Source organism: Cebidichthys violaceus, unplaced genomic scaffold, assembly GCF_023349555.1.
Source record: "Cebidichthys violaceus isolate CVI_PGR_0920_01 unplaced genomic scaffold, fCebVio1.0.p SCAF_8, whole genome shotgun sequence".
Classification (NCBI taxonomy): domain Eukaryota; kingdom Metazoa; phylum Chordata; class Actinopteri; order Perciformes; family Stichaeidae; genus Cebidichthys; species Cebidichthys violaceus.
The window spans coordinates 10,316,735-10,338,860 of record NW_027176964.1 but is presented as its reverse complement, the minus strand read 5'-3'; the positions used below and the strand labels follow the sequence as shown (position 1 = coordinate 10,338,860).

The 22,126-nt window shown below is 40.9% G+C and overlaps 1 protein-coding gene across 2 annotated transcripts; it reads right to left on the bottom strand.

Annotated features, from left to right (window-relative positions):
• Positions 1 to 444: 444 nt before the first annotated feature.
• cables1 (Cdk5 and Abl enzyme substrate 1) lies at positions 445 to 21,834 on the bottom strand. 2 transcript variants are annotated; one of them, XM_068737999.1, is made up of 10 exons: positions 21,133 to 21,834; positions 13,324 to 13,395; positions 13,095 to 13,187; positions 11,838 to 11,915; positions 7,720 to 7,828; positions 6,447 to 6,603; positions 6,225 to 6,328; positions 3,274 to 3,380; positions 2,911 to 3,118; positions 445 to 2,154 (listed from the first exon to the last, which is right to left on the bottom strand). In XM_068737999.1, the coding sequence occupies exons 1-10, from the start codon at positions 21,705 to 21,707 to the stop codon at positions 2,014 to 2,016; spliced, it is 1,644 nt and encodes a 547-aa protein (XP_068594100.1). In that variant the 5' UTR covers positions 21,708 to 21,834; the 3' UTR covers positions 445 to 2,013. The 2 variants fall into 2 exon arrangements, with proteins under 2 accessions (XP_068594100.1, XP_068594101.1); XM_068738000.1 differs by lacking the exon at positions 13,324 to 13,395 and having other exon boundaries at positions 21,133 to 21,215.
• Positions 21,835 to 22,126: the final 292 nt, after the last annotated feature.

Sequence of the window (22,126 nt, the reverse complement as noted above, 5' to 3'; positions counted from 1 at the left end):
GAAATGCTGCCTGTGATGTTTTAGAACATGTATTACACATTGCACCTTCTAAAAGAACAATGTTTTTTTTTTTGCTTTATTACCGAACTTTAATCGTTGCTCTGCCATTAATATTTAGCTACGGTGATGCACAGGTGTACTCCAGCACCTTGTAACATCGCTGTTGGGTGTGGGTTCAGGTGCAACAAACAAACAAAAAAATAAAATAGGCTTTAAAGTCTCCACCAGAGAGAGCAACAAAACACTGATTTTCAACCTGGTGTTAAGTTACTCTTTACTGTAATGTGAAGCACTTCAGATTTGAAAAGAAAGTTTTCATTGGCTTCAACTGTGTGTTCACACAAAACTAAAGGTGAATTTTAGAGGCAGAGAGAGTAGTTTCCGTTCACTCAATAATACACGCTACATCAGGTGAAGCAAAAACATGTCCGAGTCTTGTTTTGATTGAACAAGCAAAGCAATTTATTTACAAACATACACAGGTAATAAGTGTCGCCCATGAGTCTTCAGTGTGCATCTTTTAGCGAAATCTTTGGGCTTGCAAACAGAAATAAAATCTGTATTTTTTTCACCTTAAATCAGCACAATTCTTGCTTTTTTCAACAATTTGGTTTAATGTTGTGATCATTTCAGCTAAAATATCATCAATACTTGGAGCAGCATTAAATACCTTTTTTTCTCTCAATACTCTGTGGTATTGTGTGAGACAATTTCAAGATAATAAAACAAAAAAGAGAATCAAGTTGAGATACATGCCAAATGAATGGAACAGTATTTTTGAAATTGGTCACATTTGTTGTCAATTTTCTAATTTTTTGTTTTTTTTCAAACAACTTAGCTTAAAAATAAACAAATGCTGATTCAAATTACATGCAAATGTTTGATCCATCATTGATCCCTGTTGGGATCTCGTTTAGATTTTACTTCTCCTTAGAGGTCAGGTCAGATGAAGTGTCGCCGAAGCCTGAAGGGATAGGGTCTTAGTCCACACACCCTGCTGCTAATCCTGATCACGGTTTAATGGCATCTTTGCACTCATAAACACCTCTTCAGCTACCTCCCTGACCCCGTTATAGCACCGTAAATGTGCTGGCAATACACTCTAACATAGAGCACAGGAAATTTGACATTGATAAAAGTGGGTCTGGTCTCTGTAAATCCATAGCAAGCATTTGACTGGTAGAAAATGAATGGAATACTTCAGTGAAAATAGGAAGTCCCATTTTGTCTGCAAGCACCTGTTATGCAAACAATCAATACTTTTCATGCGGATAGTTGTGGCTAGAAACTGTGAATATACCATAAGAGAGAAAATTCAAACGGTCCATTCAAATGATTGTGGTGTTTATGAACACGTCTTATTTTTCAGGGTTAGCTTATTAAAACTCTGAAAAAAATGTCCCCCTTATGTCTCACAATAATCAAAAAGTGCACTTTTAAGACGATGACTTGCGGAAAGATGAGTCACTCTGAGGAAGTCCAGCCAAAACAAGCCACTTAAAAGGCTTCCGTTTAAATTGTATGCACGTTAGGCAGCAACCAATCATATCGGATTGTATAAAAGAGAGATTAATGAAAAGAGATGATAAAAATGTTACAATCGTTGGTTGCTTAAACTGAGATAAAAAAAGTTCACCATCAGATTCAAACAAAAAAAGCTCTCTTAATCAACAAGAGAGCTGTAAAATGTACAAAGTGAAGATGAAGACGTAAGAACATGCAAACTAGAAAAACAACCTGTTTGCAGACGGTTCAACTCTTTTTATCAGAAGTCTGTGTAGTGATGATGAATGTAGAAGTCAAACAATGGAGGAAAGTTTTAGAAATGTGTGTCCCTTTGGCTGATTTCAGGTCTCTGGGAGGAAGGAGAGTGTTGTCGGCTGTAGTTGAGAGACCAGCGGTACCTTAGGGCTGTCAGATGGGGACGAGGAGAGAGGTGGAAGGATGGATACCTTGGGAAGCAGAGGATCAGAAGGAGAACCCGGTGGCCGTCCTCCTGATGGGTCACTAATGCTAGGAGGTCTGCAGGAGGCGTCTGTAGTGGGGCATGATCTCGTGTTCTGGCAGGTGCAGGTTGAACTCTAACGCCACCAGGACCGGGAACTCAAAGGCTATCAGCTCTCTGCGGTTCACTCTGAACCTCTCTTCCAGTTTCTGCCAAAAAAAAAAAAAAGAGAGTTAATATTAAATAATAGATATGTGCGATCCTGCATTGCTTATCGCTTCTCATTAAACGCGCTATTTTTAAACCAGCATTTCATAAGGATTGGCACAGGAGATTTGGACGAGAGGAGATGACAGATTGGATGTTTGACTAACCTACTGTTGATGCAATCACCAGAATCTACAAGCCAACTAGAAAATGGTAGGTGAAATGTTAGGATTTGACAGATGGACTGTAATAAATTAGTTTTAGTTTTTTTTGCAGTTCTACAGAAATCTAAATTAAAGGGGGGAATGTTTGCAACTCTAAAGCTTTCATTAAAAGGGCACTCCACTTATTTTATACACATAAATCTGTTTAATCTTAATGAGAAGTACCCATGCTGTGAAAAAAGATATTCTAGAGAGCTTTCTAAAGTCAAAATAAACCTCATGATGTCATCAGAGTTAGCTCTGGTGCTGCTTAAGACTTCAAACTGTGATACAAGTCGGAAGCTTTGTTTGTTGCGCTCACAGCACGGAAATATGACTGGTGAAAAAAAAGAATCCCTCCAGACTCTATTTCCTTGTTAGTCAGAAGAATACACAGACTTCACCACAGACAGTTTTCCCTGTGTGTGATTTGTTGACTTTGATTTGAGTGATCTCACAATTTAGTCTGGTGCGACGTGAGCACACAAATTATCATCAAAGTATGATAGAGGCATCGAAGTTATGATATTTGGAGATGCGAGTGAGGGGACTTACGTCTATCAGGAGCTTGGCCTCGTGTTTCTTGAGATCGCCGCCAATCTTGGCCGCCAGAAGGACACAAGCTCCAGCGCAGAGTTTGCGATTCTGCTTGTTTAGTTTGCCTTGAAGAACGAGTTTTTCAAAGTAGACGAAAGCCATGGCCACTGTCGGTTCCTCATAGCAACATTCATCCTGGGCCAACTTTTTTATCTCCCTTTTCAAACTGCAGGGAGGCGAAAAGCAGAGGAGGAGGAAGGGAAAGGGATAAATAAATATGTTGATGTGAAAGAAAAATACAACAGGTCATGGTAAAGTGAAATCATCTTTGTCATGAAACATGCTTAATATGACACACTGATACATGTCTGTCCGTTGTACCTCCTAATCTTGCTTAGTGTTAGCCTTATGTGGGGGAATTTCTCCTTGAAGGTTTCGTTCATGTCCTTCTTGAGGTCAGAGGGTTTGACGTATTCAATGACCGTAGTCTGAAAAGGAAAACCAGAGATGGTGTCAAAATGACCAGACTTTCAGCACTGGGCAGCGTGACTGGATCCTCACACCCTAGTGTTGGATTCCACTGCCTCACAACATGGCTTTACCAGTGGCTGTTGTTTGTCGTGTCACTTGAAGGATAAGTCTGGTTATATTCTGTATCTTTCCTATTGTCAAGAAATCCCATGAAAAGACCAGAAATAACAATGAATTGATCCAACTAACACACAAACCCCACTGTGTGCATCCAAAGCCTGATGTATCTTATTCTTCTATGCCACAGAGCGCCATTGTTGTCCAAACACTATTAAAAACTCCAATGAGCCACACTGGGTGACTTGTTCCTTCACCTCAATGAACACATCCACTGTGGTTATTTTGAGTCACACACATTTGTGTGCTAGTGAGTATTTACAGCAGCAGAATGATGCGTCAATCAGCCGATGACAAATAGTCCTTAACGTCATTATTTACTCCTGTTTGAGTAACGCTAGCTAAGAACTACAGTGCCCTGCTGTTTTAGAAAATGACCGAGCTTGTTTGGGCCTGAGCGCCACAGACAGCGCATGCATGTTGAAAAATATTGAGCACAGGTAATGGTCTTTCCATAGGATTTGTTAAGGATAAGAAAAAGACAAATCTGGAAAACACAAAACCTATTTGATTGCTGACCAAGCTTTCCCTGCCTTCATCAGGGACTCGTCAGGCTTCCATTAGACAGCCCTTAGTGTTTGTTATAACATGTTTTGAGTACCAGGTGGGCGAGTCACATTAAGACCGTATAATTACCCTTGCAGAACAAAGTACATTTCTAGCACTTTGCTGAATCCACAACTTAAATTTAAGACCTTCTGGAGGCAAAAGGAATGTTCTTCTTCTTAGCAACAACAACATTCACCAGCATTAAAGATTTAGGAATATAGCAACATTGCTGGTCAGACAGGGCAAGAAACACAAGCAGTATTACCTTCACGGATAAAATAATCAAAATAATTACCCAAAATATCCTTTGTAAATATTTCTTGGTTCAACTTTGACTTCCTGTACTTATAGCACACAGGGTTCATCAACTTTCAGTTTGACCTCCAACACTTAAGCCAAATTATCTAAACCACTGCTTTTGGCTTGTTGGATTAATTCACACACACAAACACAAACACACACACACAAACAAACACACACACACACACACACACACACACACACACTAGCTGATTGTCAGTCTGTTGGTGTTTCTTTCCCAGGCAGACTTTGCTGTTGGACTGTCAGTGTTCCCAGATCGGAGCAGTTACTTTGGTGCCGAGCTGAAATGATTGGATGAAAGATAACTGGCAACTCATGTCATTGTATCACATCATATCATTCCATAGTCATTTTTCAAGCAAATGTGCCAAACATTTGCTGGTTTCAGCTTCAGCTACTACAATAAATAAAATATCTTTGGGTTTTGGACTGGTGGTCAGACTTGAGGATTTAACCGTGGGCTCTAGAAGATGTATAGTTTTTGAAATTTCATGATGAAACGAATAATCAAAAAAATAATCTTCAGATTGATCAACAATAAAATTAATCGTTAGGTACTCCTCTGTTACTGTAAACTGTGTTTTTCTAGAGGACAGAAGTGATGCCAAATGCACAAAACTAACACTGAAGTTATAATTTTTTTTTAAATTTTCCACTGATTGAAGCGATTAAGGACACACAATGCAATAGTGCTATAAATATAAGGACGACTCTCAAAATGCATATATGGTATTGCAGGCATCTCTTCGAGTATGAATAATGGCATTCACACTAAACACCACGTTGCTGATCATGAACCATGAAGGAGAACGAATGCTTATTGACGTTCTTACCACCGAGAAATGAACATAAAGCAGAACGGCACGGACTTTGCGTAACAGAAAATAAACTCTTCTGTGACCATGTCTCACACTAACTTATGTCACTTCATTATTACATGTTTTTACTGTGAGGATACCATTACACAAATCAACAAGCCACTAAACCAACCACATTCAAAATTGTATTCATGGTGTTCTAGGTCATACAAATTTTCTCAATTGCGTGCAGAGTACAAAAACTATTATTATCCTCAGCTTGAAAGTTGTTGCTTGAGAGTCATGTCTTCTAAATAGCCTGTGTTCAATCTGTGAAATGATGACAATTTACTGGTTCCATTCCTGTAGCAAACACAATGGCCATTGTTGTGAGACGCTGGGTTTTGTAATTGGAGGAAGAGAACAAAAAAAAAAACACAACAAAACACATAGCCTGGCCTTGACTTAACATTTTAGCTCTGTCATTCGTTGCTGTGTATTCTGCCAGTCTCCGTAACAAAAACAGTCTCCAGGAAAGAACCCGGTGGGAGTCTAGTCAGGTTTTATTTTTTTTTTTCCAAACACGATGAAGCATCTGCTCTTTTCCGGGAAAGTAAGAGAGGGGTTAGTGCTGGGATGAAAACACTACACTAACTGCCCACTACACTGGGATAAATGATGTGTATTCATTCAGGTCACAGAACTTCGGAGAGAGTCTGGGCCAGTGACCTTGCTTATTAAAACCTTCTGAAACATCCTCCTGGCATCTTTTCAAAAACAACTGATAAAATTCAACGATTTTTAAGAAACTGCCAAGGCGATACATCTTTCTGGTGTGTTATTGTTCGTGGAAAAACAGAGCACAAAAGGCCCATAATGACAAAAATAACCATTGAAAAAAAAAAAAAAAGCGTTAACAGTGAGATATTGTAGGACATTTCAACAAACCATGTCAAAACATAGGTGGTTCAAAAACATGGCTGCATTTGTTGTTGGTAGTTATGATGCGTTACTCACCATGTAGGAGGGGAAGGTGAGGACTCTCTTGTGTTTTCCACAAGGCCACTGCGGGTCATCCAGCAGATTGGGGTCGTAATCGCGGAAGTCCCCCAAATCATTCCCTGCCACGGACACAAACACAAGTTTAAGCTAGAAGTTAACATTTACACTTCCTTTTCCAAATAAAAACACACTGGATAAAAGGGGAAAAAGTGAAGTACTCGTTGCCAGTCGACTGACCTGTGTCTATGCTGCTCTGGTTGCTGTTGGCTCGGCCCAAACTGAGGCTTCTATGGCTGGCGTTGCGAGACTGAGAGAAGGACGAGGTTGAGTCGATGGTGTTTCTTCGACCACCCAGCACGTTAGTGGGATACAGGAACTGGGTGTAGGACACAGTCTGCAGACACAGGTGTCGTTATAATGGCTGTTTCATAACAGCCTAAACAAAGTTGGGCTTTCCATTAATCCAACAGGTTGAACAGGTATAATGTATTGTTTTCACTTGCTTGTCAAAACAGGAAAAGGTACCAATAATCTTAAGGGTGTGCCAGTTTCAAAGTGTAACCAGTCCAGTTTATCACACCAGTGAGCCAGCATGCACATAACAGGAGCCTGGAACTTACTTTCCTAAATGGAATGCAGTTTTTAATAATGTGATTAATCACGCCAGAGGTTTCAAATTATGACAAAATGCTGCAAAGAAAAAAAGCCTATCGCCTGGTTCAAATATGCTAAAAACTATGTTGATTTATTACATATGAAACATGTAAACATTCTTAATTTATCAAAAACCCAGTGCAATGTTTAAGGTAAGTACTTAAAAGGCAAATCATTTGGCTGACTAGCTAGCTTAGTACCACTCTAGGTTCTGTAGTAGCAAGCAACTATCAATTTGATGAGCTATCTAATTTTCCTTCAAATTTCAAGCATCGATGAGCTGTGACTGAGCAAATGTCTTTAGCGGACACACATTTGACACACATGAATGAGAAGATATTGTGAAAAGTTGTTCAGAATAATTTTGCATTATTTTAGAGGAAAGACGCGTTTGTGACGTAGCTACTATACTACTAGCTGACACTTTTGGAACGTTTATGAAGCGACAGCAAACATCTTGCACATTAAAAGCTAGTAACTTTAAGCTACTCTGGGAGACAAAAACATTAAATAAATTATACATTTTTCAAACTGTTGAAAATGAGCAAGTATTCCTCTTCCCTCTCAGTGGTAGCTCAGAGTAACTTTGTCATGTGTAGAGTAATTGGTACTTTTGCTAATTTTATTCAAAACATTGAATGTGAGTAAATCATGTCATGTACACATACTACTAATTATACTCTATAAACATGTATAATAGCAATAGAAAATGATGCACCAATACAATATTATTTTTATTTTGTGTGAATTAAACATTGTGTTAAATAGTTGCTGTATATAGTCTTACATCCATATAATTATGAACAATTAAAGGATGACTGTATTCCACGCAGCATATTTTCTGCTGCCATCTCACCTTTCCATCAGCTCCTAACTCCACTCCCTCCAGCCCGATCACCATCTCCTTGGCACTGACGCCTCCTGACGGGTGCCGCTGACGCCCTCCTCCTTCCAGCTTGACATCCCTAATGAACACAAGACCTTTAGAGCTTTCACCGTACACACAAACCTTCCTACAGCTTCTTTTTTACTCCCATCCCTTTCCTTAACTTTCTTGCTTAGGCCTGACCTAGCTCACCTCCCCAGCTCTACCTCACAGCCCTGTATCGAACCTGCACTCATCAGCTGGACTAGTTTCTGTAACTGCCTGGGTCTTCTGAGGACAATCAGAAGTAAAGAGCAACCTTGGGAGGACAGATGGAGGGTGAGTACAGTTTCTTTCTAGCAGGCCGGCTTCTTCAGACTCAACTGCTGCCTCACCAAAGCTTGAAATGCCATACTGCTGTGGGAGATTTGCAGGAGGTCAAATGTTCTTCTGAAGTAGAAAACTGCTGGAGAGTAAAGTGTGTCAGTGGAGCAGGCAGTGGAGAGCCCTCGACTGCACACATTTTGTATCGGCCAATTATTTCTGTATTTAATGTCTGCTGGGTAGACATGGCAATCACATGTAAAATAAAAAAGTGTGCCCATTAAGTGATTGTTAAAATGGAATTTCAGTATTTCAATCAATCATAGCAGCAAACTACATACTAAGATATACTAATTGAAGTAGACATTAGTTACTTCTATAATTTAACTTCACTTGAAGATTTTAGGTCACTGCCAGTAGAGGCTACTGAGTGTGTGTGTGCACTGACAAAGGAGGTTACATACATGCAGTCCACTTTATTTACACTCTGTCATACTGAATAAATGACAACAAAGAGGTTATGGCAAGCTGAAGACTCAAGTTCTTTCCAGCAATTTAAGATTAATGATTAAAAGGATGTTGGAAAAAAAAAATGCTCAAAAACATAAAAGGCAGAATTGGCATTCATATTTCTAAACTAAGAAAACTGAGATTCTTTTGTATCTGTTGAAATGTCTCTTGGGCTTGCTTTCATGTCAAAGTAAGAGGACAAAAAGGCAGCCAAATATCCACTTACACTTGTGTAATATTAACTTCAGCTTTATTTTAGCACAATATTTACATTGTGGTTGAATTTCAGAATGTCAGCAGACATTAAATCGTAACACTGTCTTGTTTTTCTACTCTGCCCTTATCTTCCCTGGCTCAGTCATGCTTTCTGATTAAAAATGGTGCCCAGATAAATGGAATAAATGACACAGTCGGCCCTCACATGACTCTCCCAGTGTTTTGATGACATGCGGGGCCAATCTGATATAATGCAAACAGTGTTATTTGGCAAACAGGCACATCAGGACACGTTGATGATGGATGCATCATAGACATGGAGATCCCCAGGCAGCAGACGTCTCCCAGAACAGTGGAGATTAAAAAAAAAGAGGGGGAAAAACATACGAGACGGAAAGCTTTCTAGGGAGAGAGCTTTTCCAAGAAGCGATCCAGAAAAAAACGGTTGTGCTTTAGTCTGCTGAGAGTAAGGAGAAATGAAAGGAAAAATATAAGAAAAGCTGACATTGCTTTGTAACATGCATGGACAGGAACCAGTGGCTTCAAACATCTGTATGTTAGTAGTGTTATAAGTGCTCACCATGCCCTTCCAAAAGTCTCTGAATCCAACATCAATCACACAAAGCATAAATATTAACATGACTAAAAACATCTTGACCCTGGCTGGCTACTTTACTACCAAATACTTTACAGCTCATATAAACAGTTTCAAGTTGGCTTTTATTGACTTGTAATAATATTCCCCTGCAGTCTTGCCTGAGCTTCACCTATTACACTAAACCCATGAGCATCAATAAATAATACTTGATCAATCCCAGTGAGGAAATTTCCTCTGCATTTAACCAATCTAACTTTTTACCCCAGAGGCCAACTGCGACTACAATGCAATGCTAGGAGCGTTACCCAACATGCATATCTTTTAGGGTCAGAGAAACTGAAGCATATGGGGAAACCCATGCAAACACAGGGAGAGCATGCAAAGTCTGCAAAGAAAAGCCACAGTTGACCCCAGTGGGGTTTGAACCCAGAACCATCCAGGTGTCATGAGTCAGTGACGCCCCATAAACAGATGTCTTTCATGTTTTCTTTCCCTTACAGGAATAGTTTGACATTTTGGAAGAAAAAAAAACTGCACCTATTTGCTTTTTCATCAACAGTTAGATGAGAAGATGAATACTCATCACTCTCATCAGTACGCTACATATGAGGCTGCGGCCAGTAGTCTGTTAGCTTAGCTTAGCATAAAGACTTGAAGTAGGAGGAAACAAACAAGCCTGGTTCTGTCCAAACTAAGGTTTAACAAAATAACATATTATATCTCTTTGTTAATTCGGTACAAATACAAAGTGTAAAAAGTAGGGCTGCATCTATCTGACTTTTTCAATCCGATAACAGTGTTTAATTAATAAGCTGTATGCCTCACAAACTAAGTTTGTAAAACAAAATGTATCAAATAAATACATAGATATAAATGTATTGAATAATCTATTAAAATAATGATAACTGATACGAGGTCAGCCTATTGTAAAGGGTACCCGATCCAGCTATTTGGGTAAGTATCGGACCGATATCCTATATTAGTATCGGCATCAATTATAATAAAATGTTGTGGTTTATTCGGGGGAAATGTGCACATTTACCTTGCTTCAGACTTAATGCGAAACTCAGCAAGCTATCTTATTGTTATAGTTTCACATCAAACAGTCAGATATGAGAGAGTTAATATTTGTCTTGTCAAGAAAGCTGATAAGTGTATTTCCCAAAATGTCAAACCATTCCTTTGAAATTAATTATTTAGTGTTGTAACTGTAGGAGAACTGTCTTCAATTTTGTTCATGGGGGTGGTAGTTACAGTAATCATAAAGACACACAGAGAGAGAGAGAGAGAGAGAGAGAGAGAGAGAGAGAGAGAGAGAGAGAGAGAGAGAGAGAGAGAGAGAGAGAGAGAGAGAGAGAGAGAGAGAGAGAGACACAGAGAGAGAGAGAGAGAGAGAGAGAGAGAGAGAGAGAGAGAGAGAGAGAGAGAGAGAGAGAGAGAGAGAGAGAGAGAGAGAGAGAGAGACTAAATGCAATTAGCCTTTTGGGGCCCGGTCGTCTAATAAAATGTTGTTTTGCAGTTACAACACTTGTAAACTAAAGTCTAACAGAAAACTGTCAAATAGCAGCAATGAGCAGTCAAATTGGATATCCCTGGGGGTTTATTAACCCTCGACCTTAAACTGATTGGCTGGCTTTGGAAATTCCACGAACGGATTGAGCCTTTATGCTCTTCACTAAGCCCCGGTGTGAAGCTTTTATTTCTGTGCATTGTATTCTCTGGCGCTTATCTTTCCCTTTTTCCCTTTCACTTCCTCCAAAACACACTGTTTCATGTGACTAGGGGGGTGACTCGTCAGAACGTAGGCTGTACCAGAGCTATCCCCAAGCCAGGTGGGTTCCCATTACATTGGAACCAAGTGTCATCTACAGATAAGCCAGAAATGTTTTTCCTTCTCTACCTCCAAGAGAGGTAAACTCTTTAACAAGACTACGATTTAAAAAAAATGTAACTGGAAAAACTGTCATGACAGTGTGCAGGACACGCAGCAGGAACTCCAGTCTGCCAGTATTGATTAAACCAGTGGACAACACATGAAATAAATTCAGAGTTAAAGATTCTAAATCTGGAACAGGAAAAAAAAAAGAAAAAAACAAGAACCCCGCCGGAAAAGGTGAGTCTTAAATGCTAAAAAGCCAGCGACAGTTGCAACAGACAAAAATGGGTTGAAAAAAAGGAAGAGTGGCTAAAAGCCACGGGAGCCATTATGGGAAGAAGCAATACAAGCAACAAACACTGGGCAACAATTGACAAAATGAATCCTTTTAAGCCCATTTCAGCCCGCTGTTCATTCATTTATCAAACCTTAATGGTAAAAATGCATCCACCAAAACCAACCCATAGCAATGTATGCACCAGTCAGAGGAGAGTACATCCACAGGAAAAGAGCGATGAGAAAACAAAGGGAAAGAGGGAGCACAGGCTGGAGGTTAATAAGTTCGGCATGCTGTAGGATACATACCCTGCTTGGCTACAATCTCGATAGGGCAGGACAGAAAATACACTATAGAAGGATCTTCTGCCACTGATAAGGACTATCCTATAAAAACAAAAACGGTAAACAAGCTAATCAATATCTATCTGACAAGATCCACAGGTTAAAGTTGGAGAGAGTGTGTAGTAAAAATAAGAATGAGGAGAATGAGATGAAACTGTGTGAAACAAGTGTGTGTTGTTTTGTGGTATTGTAGCACATGTAGCATGTAGTCAGGGGTTTGATGCATTTTATTAATAAGGTAACTTCGGTTAACATTTTCTAATTTTAGAATAAATATTACGTGTGTAAACATGCATGCATGACCAGGGTCAGCAGCACATAGGGAAGAATACATAAAGTCACGCTTCTTTTAACAGCTGCAACTCACAGACACATAATGAATCGCACTACTTGGATCAAAATCAAAGTCAGATATAAACGACACGTGAGTCACGACGTGTTTCAGCATCTGTTGATCAAGAAGCAGTTCTTAATAGTGTGGAAAAATCCAGCTCACGGTTATTCCACGTCAGATATGGATGTGCATATGAGGAAGAACAACTTTACCTATTAGGAGTCCTAATATAACAGGATAAACTCATCAAGATGGTGCACTGGTTGTCTAAACAAGAGATACTGTACTAACATCTGGGCAATTCAACTGGAAAATATTTTAAAAAAGCACCAGAACTACACTCTGCATCACAGAATACCCTGAAAAACAGCCGACTAACTCAATTAGATTTCAAATCCAAAGAATGTGACTGTGATAATGGTGAAAATCCCCAGAGCAGAAAACACTTCCTGGGACTCCTGGCCTAGAATAAAACAACCATCTTTCCTTTGTTTACATTCTGCACACCCAGTAACACATCAACAGTAACCATTATTTTTATATATTTAGGGATTTGTGCGCTGCATACATGCTTATGTGCACTGTGATACAATGATATGTGGTTTAGCTTTTTGCAGTGATTTCATGGTGAGATTCCAAAATGATTTAACAGTGATCAACTAAAGATTCAAATGAAATGAAATCAGATTATACTCTGTGTGAAATGGAGAGGATTCTCAATCGAATACGTTTCATTTATGAGTCACAATGACATGCAGTGAGTGGGCCAGGTCTGCTTATGATGTGGCTTGTAAAACATCCACACTGCAGTTCATTGACTGGGGCAGCCTGCCATTATCCACTGAGGACTTGTATTGACTAATGGGTGGCGTTGTTTGCCTTCATACCTTCCATTGCGAATATCATGTTGCCTCATGTTCTTTATGAAGTGGATCTTCTTGAAGCTCTTTGGTCGGGGGGAACCCGATAGGGTTCGGCATCTAAAATGTAAAACAAACACAAAACATCAGTACCTCAAAAAACAGAGAATCCCAGTGGGATGCATCACACTGAGCGTCTCAGAATCGTATACAGTATATTAGACAATGGGACCGGTATTTCAGTGCAGTTCGCTACCTGCGTAGAGGAGCATTCTCCTCAATGTCCTCTAGCGTTTCAAGCGAAGAGCGCTGAGAGATGAGTCTCCGTCTGGAAAGACAGACAGAGACGAAAGTTAGAAGATGTGAAGAGGCATCATCGTAGCAAACACAGGACCAACTGTCCCTCTGCAAAACAGCTTAGAGGAGAACCAACTCTGGCAAAATAATGATATAATCCTCATTGTGATCAAACACATGGACAAATAGTACTGCAAAGCAATTTGATTAAAAAGGTACAACACTAAATCAAAGCCAATTCCACAGTACAGCAATACCTAATATGGCAAGAGTGGGCACTAAAGTCAATCCATTTTCCTCACAAGCTGAGGAGAGTCTAGCTTTTAGAATAAAACCGAGGTATCAGCATTCACAGACGGAGCAAGGAATTTCAAACCAAATCTCCATTTACCTACTTTGTGTAAGTCAATGGGTCAATAAATGGGAAAAGCCGCTATAAACCTCACTATACATTTACACAACTACTGAGAAACTGAATAGCTCAGGAGATAGCCATCACTTATTTTCCAGCAAAAAAACTATTTGTTGGTATCTTTTGAAAATGTTTGACATGTGTGCCATACTATACAGTATACAAGTTTTAGGTACCTTAGTTTTAGGACTAGAGGCAATATTAACAAAATGTGTAAAACTGCTCTCGGCATCAGAGTTAAATAAAGATTTTTTTCTTCAAGAAAATATTCTCTAAAGTTGGAAAGGTTTCTAGATTTAGACAAAGATCTCATCGAAGAAATAACCTAAGAATTTGACCATGCAGACAATGGTAACTTTTGATACTCTACACTTTTTAATACTCGATGTCACAAACATTTTATTAACTATTCAAAAAGCATTAAGGTTCGATACAAAGCCCTGAAACTAAATGCGACTGTGGTCACTGAGGCCTCGGAGTAAAAGGTCAAACAATGGTGTGAAATCATCACCCGTCTCCGTTTGTTCTGTGTGGTTCATTTACAAAAACACATCTTGTGCGGTCGAGTTATGGTCATCCATCAACACCACTGTGTGGTCAATGATCACTCCTCAATCTGGCATACATCACAGAGAATTTCCCAGGATCAGAGCCGCTAAGAGGATAACGAGCTGGCTCGGCAAGCACTTTGTGTAACACATTTTGTCACAGATGGCCTTTATTTTACACTTTGGTTGCACGGCTCAACAGGCTAATTCTGCTGGACCACTTTTATATGATCGGCTGCCAGTTTAAGAAACAAACCCCACATGTGATAGCCAAGTATGCCTGAGCTGTTCCAAAATTAGATTGTAATTGTATGTTTAGCGCCACAATAACGACATAATCCAACATCATTAATCTGCTTTATAAAGTGGCCACATTCGAAAGTAGTGGAAATTAACACATTAGTGGTGAAATAACTAAAACGTGACGCATCCTCCCAAGGGGTCCATCAATAAATCTGCAGAAGCAGAGTTGGCAAAGCCAAGTAAGATTGCAAACAAATGTCTGTTCACACCACGCATAAGGACTTTAATCTTGGACCACGTAATTCTTTTCACAATGTAATGCTGTAGAGCATTAAACAAGCAGATGACACTTGCCCTGACCCACCCCTTCTTCACTGAACATTTCAAAAAAGGGGGAGACGGCAGAGCGTAAAGCAGAGTGGCTGGTTAATGAACGACAGCGCATGAGGACAGATTAACAAAAGATGACTGCGTCCTTGAGGATCTCCCAGGGTTTAAACCAAGACAGGCTGAGTGAACAGTGTATGTCTGAGGAGACGGGGTGAGACGAGTGTGTGCATGAGGACCCAGACAAGAAACCGAGAGCCATAATACTGGCTAACCTTCTGCACTGTACATTATGACCCTAATGATCATAAACTGGGAGGAGGAGAATGAAACACTCTGATAAAGAGCATAAAGAACAGTACATTATTTTTGTCCTAAGTGGAACAATGGACAGCTGACATGGTTGACATGAAGGGGCGTGACTTCTGCCTGATGGTCAGATGAGGGGATCATGTGATTTATAGTCAGTCTGACATCATCCTTCTGATGGAGGAGATAGATTGGCTTGATAAAGATCCGAGACTAGTCTAAGTGGACTTATATCTTTCTCATGATGGCGCATCACTTCATTCTTAAAACTACTTAATATTAAATGAAGCTTTTACAACAATTTAGGTCATACGAAAACATTTCCATGTTGTCATGCTTCCATATTTTGATACATTAAGAGCTGAAATGGGACGTTGGTGTGAAACATATTACTGTCCTTAACTAATGAGAATGTAAAAATCACCTCATCTGACTCTTTAATCCAAAACTGAATACAAGTTTGAGTTTCTAATTGAAGGCTTAACTTAAAGCTGCACTAATGGATATTTTTGTATGAATAGATGGATCAAATGATTGATGTGTAATGTGAGAGGTATGGCATGTAGCACGGAACCGACAGAGAAGTATTAAACGACACTGCAGAGCTCTACAGAGTGCTTTAAAACTGTTCAGCTTCTATTTTTGGTTGTAGGGTCAACAACTTTACTGTTTCGTTGCACTCTCACTAGATGCAGCAGGCAGCTGTTTAAAAAAACGGACAGATCCACTGAGCACTAGCAGCCTAGCATGAAACAACAGGAAAAGTAATTAGCATCTAGCTTTGAACACAATGGAGCATTTCATCACCCAATGAGCCAGATACGGTTCTCAGGAGTCGGTTGAGACCAAAACAGAGCTAGAAGAGAGTGAATATTTGATTTGATTCACCAGGTGGCCCACACTTCCACTGGGTGCTAATATTTCTCTGTCAGCAAGATGTGTAGGGAACTGTTTGTTACCACTTTTGCCAAACAATTTTATAAAAAGGTAATAATAATAATAATGTGTGTTTTCAGCTTGTTGAGCTGGCCCGAAGGTTTGGATTTGTAGCCTTTTAATATACTCATACTACGTGCACATTGAGTTATTGTTTGCTGTAATCATTCCTCATACCAACTGTGAAGTGATTACTTCTTTTAAGTTAGAGAGAGGGAACCAAATCCACATTTCTTGCTCTGAGCAAAAAATAAATGCATCGTAAACTTCAGCCTATGCCCATGAGGCTTCAGAAGTGTGACTTAGACAAATCAAGTGTGTTTCCTTCAGAGCTACTGTCTTTTTAGTATAATTCCCTCTTGGGGTTATCCTGGACAGTGTTTCCTTACAGAGCTGCAGTGGAGTGATTGTAACAAAAAGATGGGATTTTGTACTAAAAAGCTTGCAAAGTTCGAAGCTTCATTGCATTAACTTTGACTGCTGATGCCTCATATAAGCTGTGGCTGGATTTTTGCAGGAAAGGAGGAATGTACGGTAGATTTTGTCACGTCATTTACAGCGATTAATAGCTCTCACTGTACATACAGGCGTGACATTTGCATTAGGACAGACTGAAAAATCCAAACATGTCCTTCTACTCTGCAAGGAGTGTTACACTGTGTCCACAATCTGTGCCAAAGAAGAAATAACCTCTTATTGCAGCCATCGGTCTCCATTCTGTGTGACACTTTGTCGTTATTCCATTTCAAAATTTCAGTGAATTGTTACTGATCCTAAAAACTCATTCACTAGTGGGGCCCAAGGGAATGTTCCCAGTTCACGAGGACACAGCTGAACTGTGAGGACTTTGATCAGATCCAAGGACCTGGAGGTCGACAGCACCAGCAGGACGTGCTTTTAATGCAAAAGATGTTTTCCAGGCCGCTACAAATCCTGGAAACAATAACACTGGGCCGGCCACTCATTCACTTCAGACACAACTCCTACCGACTACAGTTAGAGGAACAGTCTGTATTTACCGGGTTTGACATTAACAAGGCCGGGCCAAAAGCTTTAAAGAAACCTCAGTATAAATCAGTGGCAAAGGGGCCACAACAAGCATCCCTCAGCATCTCCAACACAGTCCCTGCTATTGTTGCCCCGAGTGATTTTATTTAGGCATGTTTGATAAATGCAGTTCCTACTGCAAACACAATGCCATCCTGCTGCAATGAAACCGTTTCCAAAAGGCTATTGATAATCCTGCCCAGCAGTGCCATGCAACGATGCTATAAAACTCAAGTGGACTATTTAGATGCGGAGATTAAACAGTTTCACACGTACGCCCTGTTGGTAGCTCGCCACAGGTCATAGCCTTCCATTTTGCCGGAGAGTCGCGGAGTGGAAATAAATGTCATGTTCTGGGTTTCTTCACACAAATACAGCCAAGGCAATCGGAAATGTGATTATTCTGATGGGGAAGAAAAAAAAAAGAAGAAAACAAATCCAGTCAGAACAGTTCAGCCTCTCTGATCCTCAAACACACTGGGAGTACAAACAGGATGAATCAGCAGATTTAAAAAAAAATATATATATATATTTTTTAAATGAATGGGCAAAAAAGAGAAGTTAAAGAAACAGAAAGACATAAAATTGTTCTGGTAGCTGTTCAGGGTGGGAAACACAGCAACACATGATGTGGAAACGTAACTCCCGGATTCAACTTATAAGTGCACAAAGAAAAACACATGCTGACCCTCCGTCTTATACTTGAAGTGGGTTTCTCACTCAAATCTTAATGGCTTTTTTTTGTAAGTGTGAGCTGACAGCTCAGACAGCGAGAAGGAAAATTAAGCATTCTTATATAATCCTGTGATTATGCCAACCATGACCTCAGCGAACAACAATCAACCTCATAACCAGAAGTATGTGACCCAATCACACAAAACTCCACAGGGCCAGTGTAATGACTTGTGCTGCTTGTTTTCCAGCCACAACTTCTGCTGCCTCATGTTAAAAAACTCTTGTAAAACTACTATTAAGAACATGATTCATTCTGCAATGCCTAATGATGTTGGGAATGTAATTAAAAGAGGACGTGAAAACACCTGGATACGTTTTATGGGGGAGAGGATAAAATGAAAATAGCTCTCCCCCTTAGGCAGACAAGGCCAGATGGTAATAGGTATGCTATATTTAAAGCTGCAGCTCTTGGCATGCTGATTCATGACAGATGAAGGCTGAGGAATGGAAGAAAGGCTGAATATGAAATCATCTATCATTTTCATGCATTGGATTCTGATGAGGATATGGTCTAAAGCAGCTTTGGCCTTAGAAAGTCTGTTTTGGCAGCACATCAGAGGCTCTGCGACTTCCTGAATGGGAGCAGGACTGAAAGCTAAAAGTCTGAGGGGAGAGTGTGCCTCTGATGCCTCTGGGAGAGGAAGTGGAGGACAGAAAATACAGAGCGCAGAGCCAGGCTGCTTCTCAGAAAGCCTGGGCATCCTGCCTCTCCCAGCCAGGGACCTCTGGACACGTTTCCACCAGCTGACCTCAGAAAACAAACCAGGCACTGTGCAGAGCGCTCGTCTGTCTACGCGCCGCAGGAATACGGCCGCGCTCCATCAACAGGTTGCTTACTTTTCAACGTTAAAATTTGTTTTGTGTGGACATCCTCCAAGCACTGTCCAAAAGGCAGAGCACAGTCATGGTTTAACGACTTCATTCTGTATAACCGGCTGACAAATGAGATGCAACAGGGCTGGGTGTCGAACCGCAATACTTTTGTTGGTACCAACCGAAATGTGTCAATAGCACAAAGAATTGAAAACTGGCACGGGCTAAAGGCTGTTTGAGTACAGTTTATGATTTATATAATAATTTTGCCGATTTTTGACTGTATTTCATGGAGGAAAAGTTCTCGAACGGCTGCTTGTGTTTAACATTTGAGACGCTTGGCTTCTTTTGTTACATGAAAAATGTTTTCATTTAACATAATATGTAGTACATATATAAATCAATGAAATATGAAGCATGAAATATGAAGCATGAAATGAAGCATTTAAATGTATCAAATGGTGTAATTTTGTGAAATGCAATGTCATTCAATACCACATACCTACACAACAACACGATCATACCATATATTACATATACAGCATGTATATCTGTTTGAACCATAACAGTTGACGGAACAATCTCACCACAAGGTCCATTCAGCATTTGTTCCGGAGCTTTCGATCATATCACATGATCTAACTCAGCAGGTGGAGTTTTCTCAGCTGCCATGGAATTGCAGATTTTTTAATTTCCATTTTTCTACGCGCTTTAAAAAGGACTTCTCGTTTATGTTGGCTCAAAAGTTGAAGCTCAACTTTTCGTGTCGAGAACTGTTGTTTCTAACGTCAAGAATGAACTTTCAATCTCGACTTTTGCGCCAACATGAACAGAAGGTCCTTAAATGTCAATGAAAATATAAACATCTTTAATTCCATGACAACTGGGCAAACACCATCTGCAGAGGAAGATTGTGTGATATGCTTGAACACTCCAAAACAGCTAAATGAGCCTTGTGATGTTTTGTTCTTCATTTTTCATTGTTTTCACTTCAATTCTGCTTAATTTGAAGCTGCAGCTAATGGATTGGTCTTCATTGTAAGTTGTTTCTAAAGGTTTGTTTATTCCCTGTACTTTTTGAGCGTCAGTAAACTGTAAATGGCCTCTCACAAAATAAATTGCACTTTTAAATGAATAATGTTGCCTTGAGTGTTATAAAATGTATTTAATGGACTTCTTTCACGATCAAAAAGTACAGATTAAGACTTTCGGAGGCTGTTGGTTTGGCAGCCCAATTTCCATGAGGTCAGGAAGGGGAACTAAATGCCTATTGAGTGTTTCCCCATGAAGCAGAGCTTCCTGAGAAGTCTGCCAGAGACACCAGAGTGAGGAGAGGATTTGGGTAAGAGGGGGGCTCTGAATGGAAAGCAGAACTGGGAGGATCTGACAGCAGGATCTGACATTGAGGGAACCATGAGACGACTGTTACCGACAGCTGTCCTGCGGCGAAGGTTAGACCCTCTGAACTCTCCTTGTGCCTCCAGCGTGAAGACAAAGTAGACAGAGAGGACAACTAAAAGACATCCACATGGAGCAGCAAGCCCCTGTTTATGTAGTTGAACAGGAGGTGTAGAGTTACAGCACGTTTACATCACACTGAGGAGACGGAGACGGCAGGTGTGTGACAGGGTTTTAAAATGACATTCACTGAAAATATTTTGAGGTCTAGTAAATTTGACAATGAGCATGTGCACAAGTAAGTAAAAAAAATAAACTCCTGAGGTGTGCTGCTGAGTCTCCTCTCTGGGGAAACTAGGTCACAGCTGCTGCTGTGATCATCCTGTATCTATCCATCCCTGTGCATAACAGTCAATCATAAGAGTATGACCACCTGTATGCAACACATAAACAAACAGCTGAACTTTAGCCTTCTGCTGTGTATTGCTGCGTCCGGGCAGACTGCAGAAAAAAAGAAAGGGCAAGGAAACTGTTCCTAGAGGTAGTTGATTCAGGGCCATGGTTAATGTGAGGAAACAAAACACAAACACTTTTAATGCATTAGAAGGTCAACAACTGATGTGCCAAATTGTGAAAAGAAAAAAAAGAGACCTTATAATCTACTGTATGCTACTGTAGGCTGGTGGTGAAAGCAAAGCAAAAATAATAAACTGCACTAGAGGGTTTGTCAGAGGCATCATGTTGTAAATAATAATGAAATGTTGACAGTCAGCTGACAAGTGAGTTTACTAAACACGTGGACTGACTGCTCCTATGCATTTCTCCTAGGATTGTTTTGGTAGGGGGACATGGTGAAGTTTGGTTTGCTCGCTATGATGACAGCGATGTTCAGTTTAACGGCCTGACTGTGCAGATCCCGCAGGCGAGATTGCACCTTTATCGCCATGCCTTACACCAAGTCACACTGTACAGCATGTTCCCAAGCAGCTCACACAGTTACCTTGATCGCTGCAGCTCTATCGCAGAGTTGGCTATCTGCACGCCCTCCAGGCTGTAGTTCTGCGAGGTTTGCCTGGAGTAGGCGGCAGGCAGGATTCCCTGAGTGTACGTCTGCAGCCTCCCTCTAGTCGACGCTGGGACCGCGGAGAACGGCGAGCTGAACGTCGAGGGCGCGAAAGCGTCGCCCTCCGTGTCTGCGCCCGCCGGTGCGGCTCCGGGACCCGTCCCGAAACCGGCCCGACCGCCGGCGAGGAGAGCCTGGTTTGCAAAAGCGAGCGCCTGGGCGGCCGTGGTCGCCGCCGCTGCTGCCGCGGCAGCAGCTGCGGTAGCGCCAGCAGCCCCGCGCGCCGAGCGCTCCGGAGAAACCAGGCTCTGTCTAGTCCTAGCCTCGAACGAGTCCTCCTCCTCGTTCTGATCGTCTGCATCGTCTTGCACGGGTCGCCCGTCCAGGGAAATGTTGCTGAGAAAGGACAACGCCGCTTGCCTCCTCCGCGGGTCTATGCGTTTCCGCGTATGCTCGATGCTGGAGTGCTTGATCTGTAGCGTTGATGTGTTGCTGCTCGTGGCAGCCGCCATGGTCCGTTCCCAGTGATCCGAGTCCCCCGCAGTAACGATCTTACCTTGCTGGCATCGATATTGTGTTAATCGGGCTTGTGTTTGGTGAATGGTAGTGGCCTGTCTTTTAAGTACACGCGTCCAACTGGGTGAAAACAGGGAGGTCACGTGTGTGCAGTATTGTGGCAGCACACAGAAAATTTGGACCAATGGGCTGTCAGGAATACATGTGTTTTTTTTCTCTACCTTTTCCTGACTGCTGAAGCTCGCTTCTCTGACAGCAGGGTATGCCCAAAATTACATAAACTAAGAACAGTATCTCTGAAACAGGTCTGACCTGCACAATAACAGCCTGCAAGCAACATTTTGCATTATGCACCAATTTGGAAAAACACATTCCTACAAGAAAAATGTCCAACATAATGGCAGGAAAGCGTTAC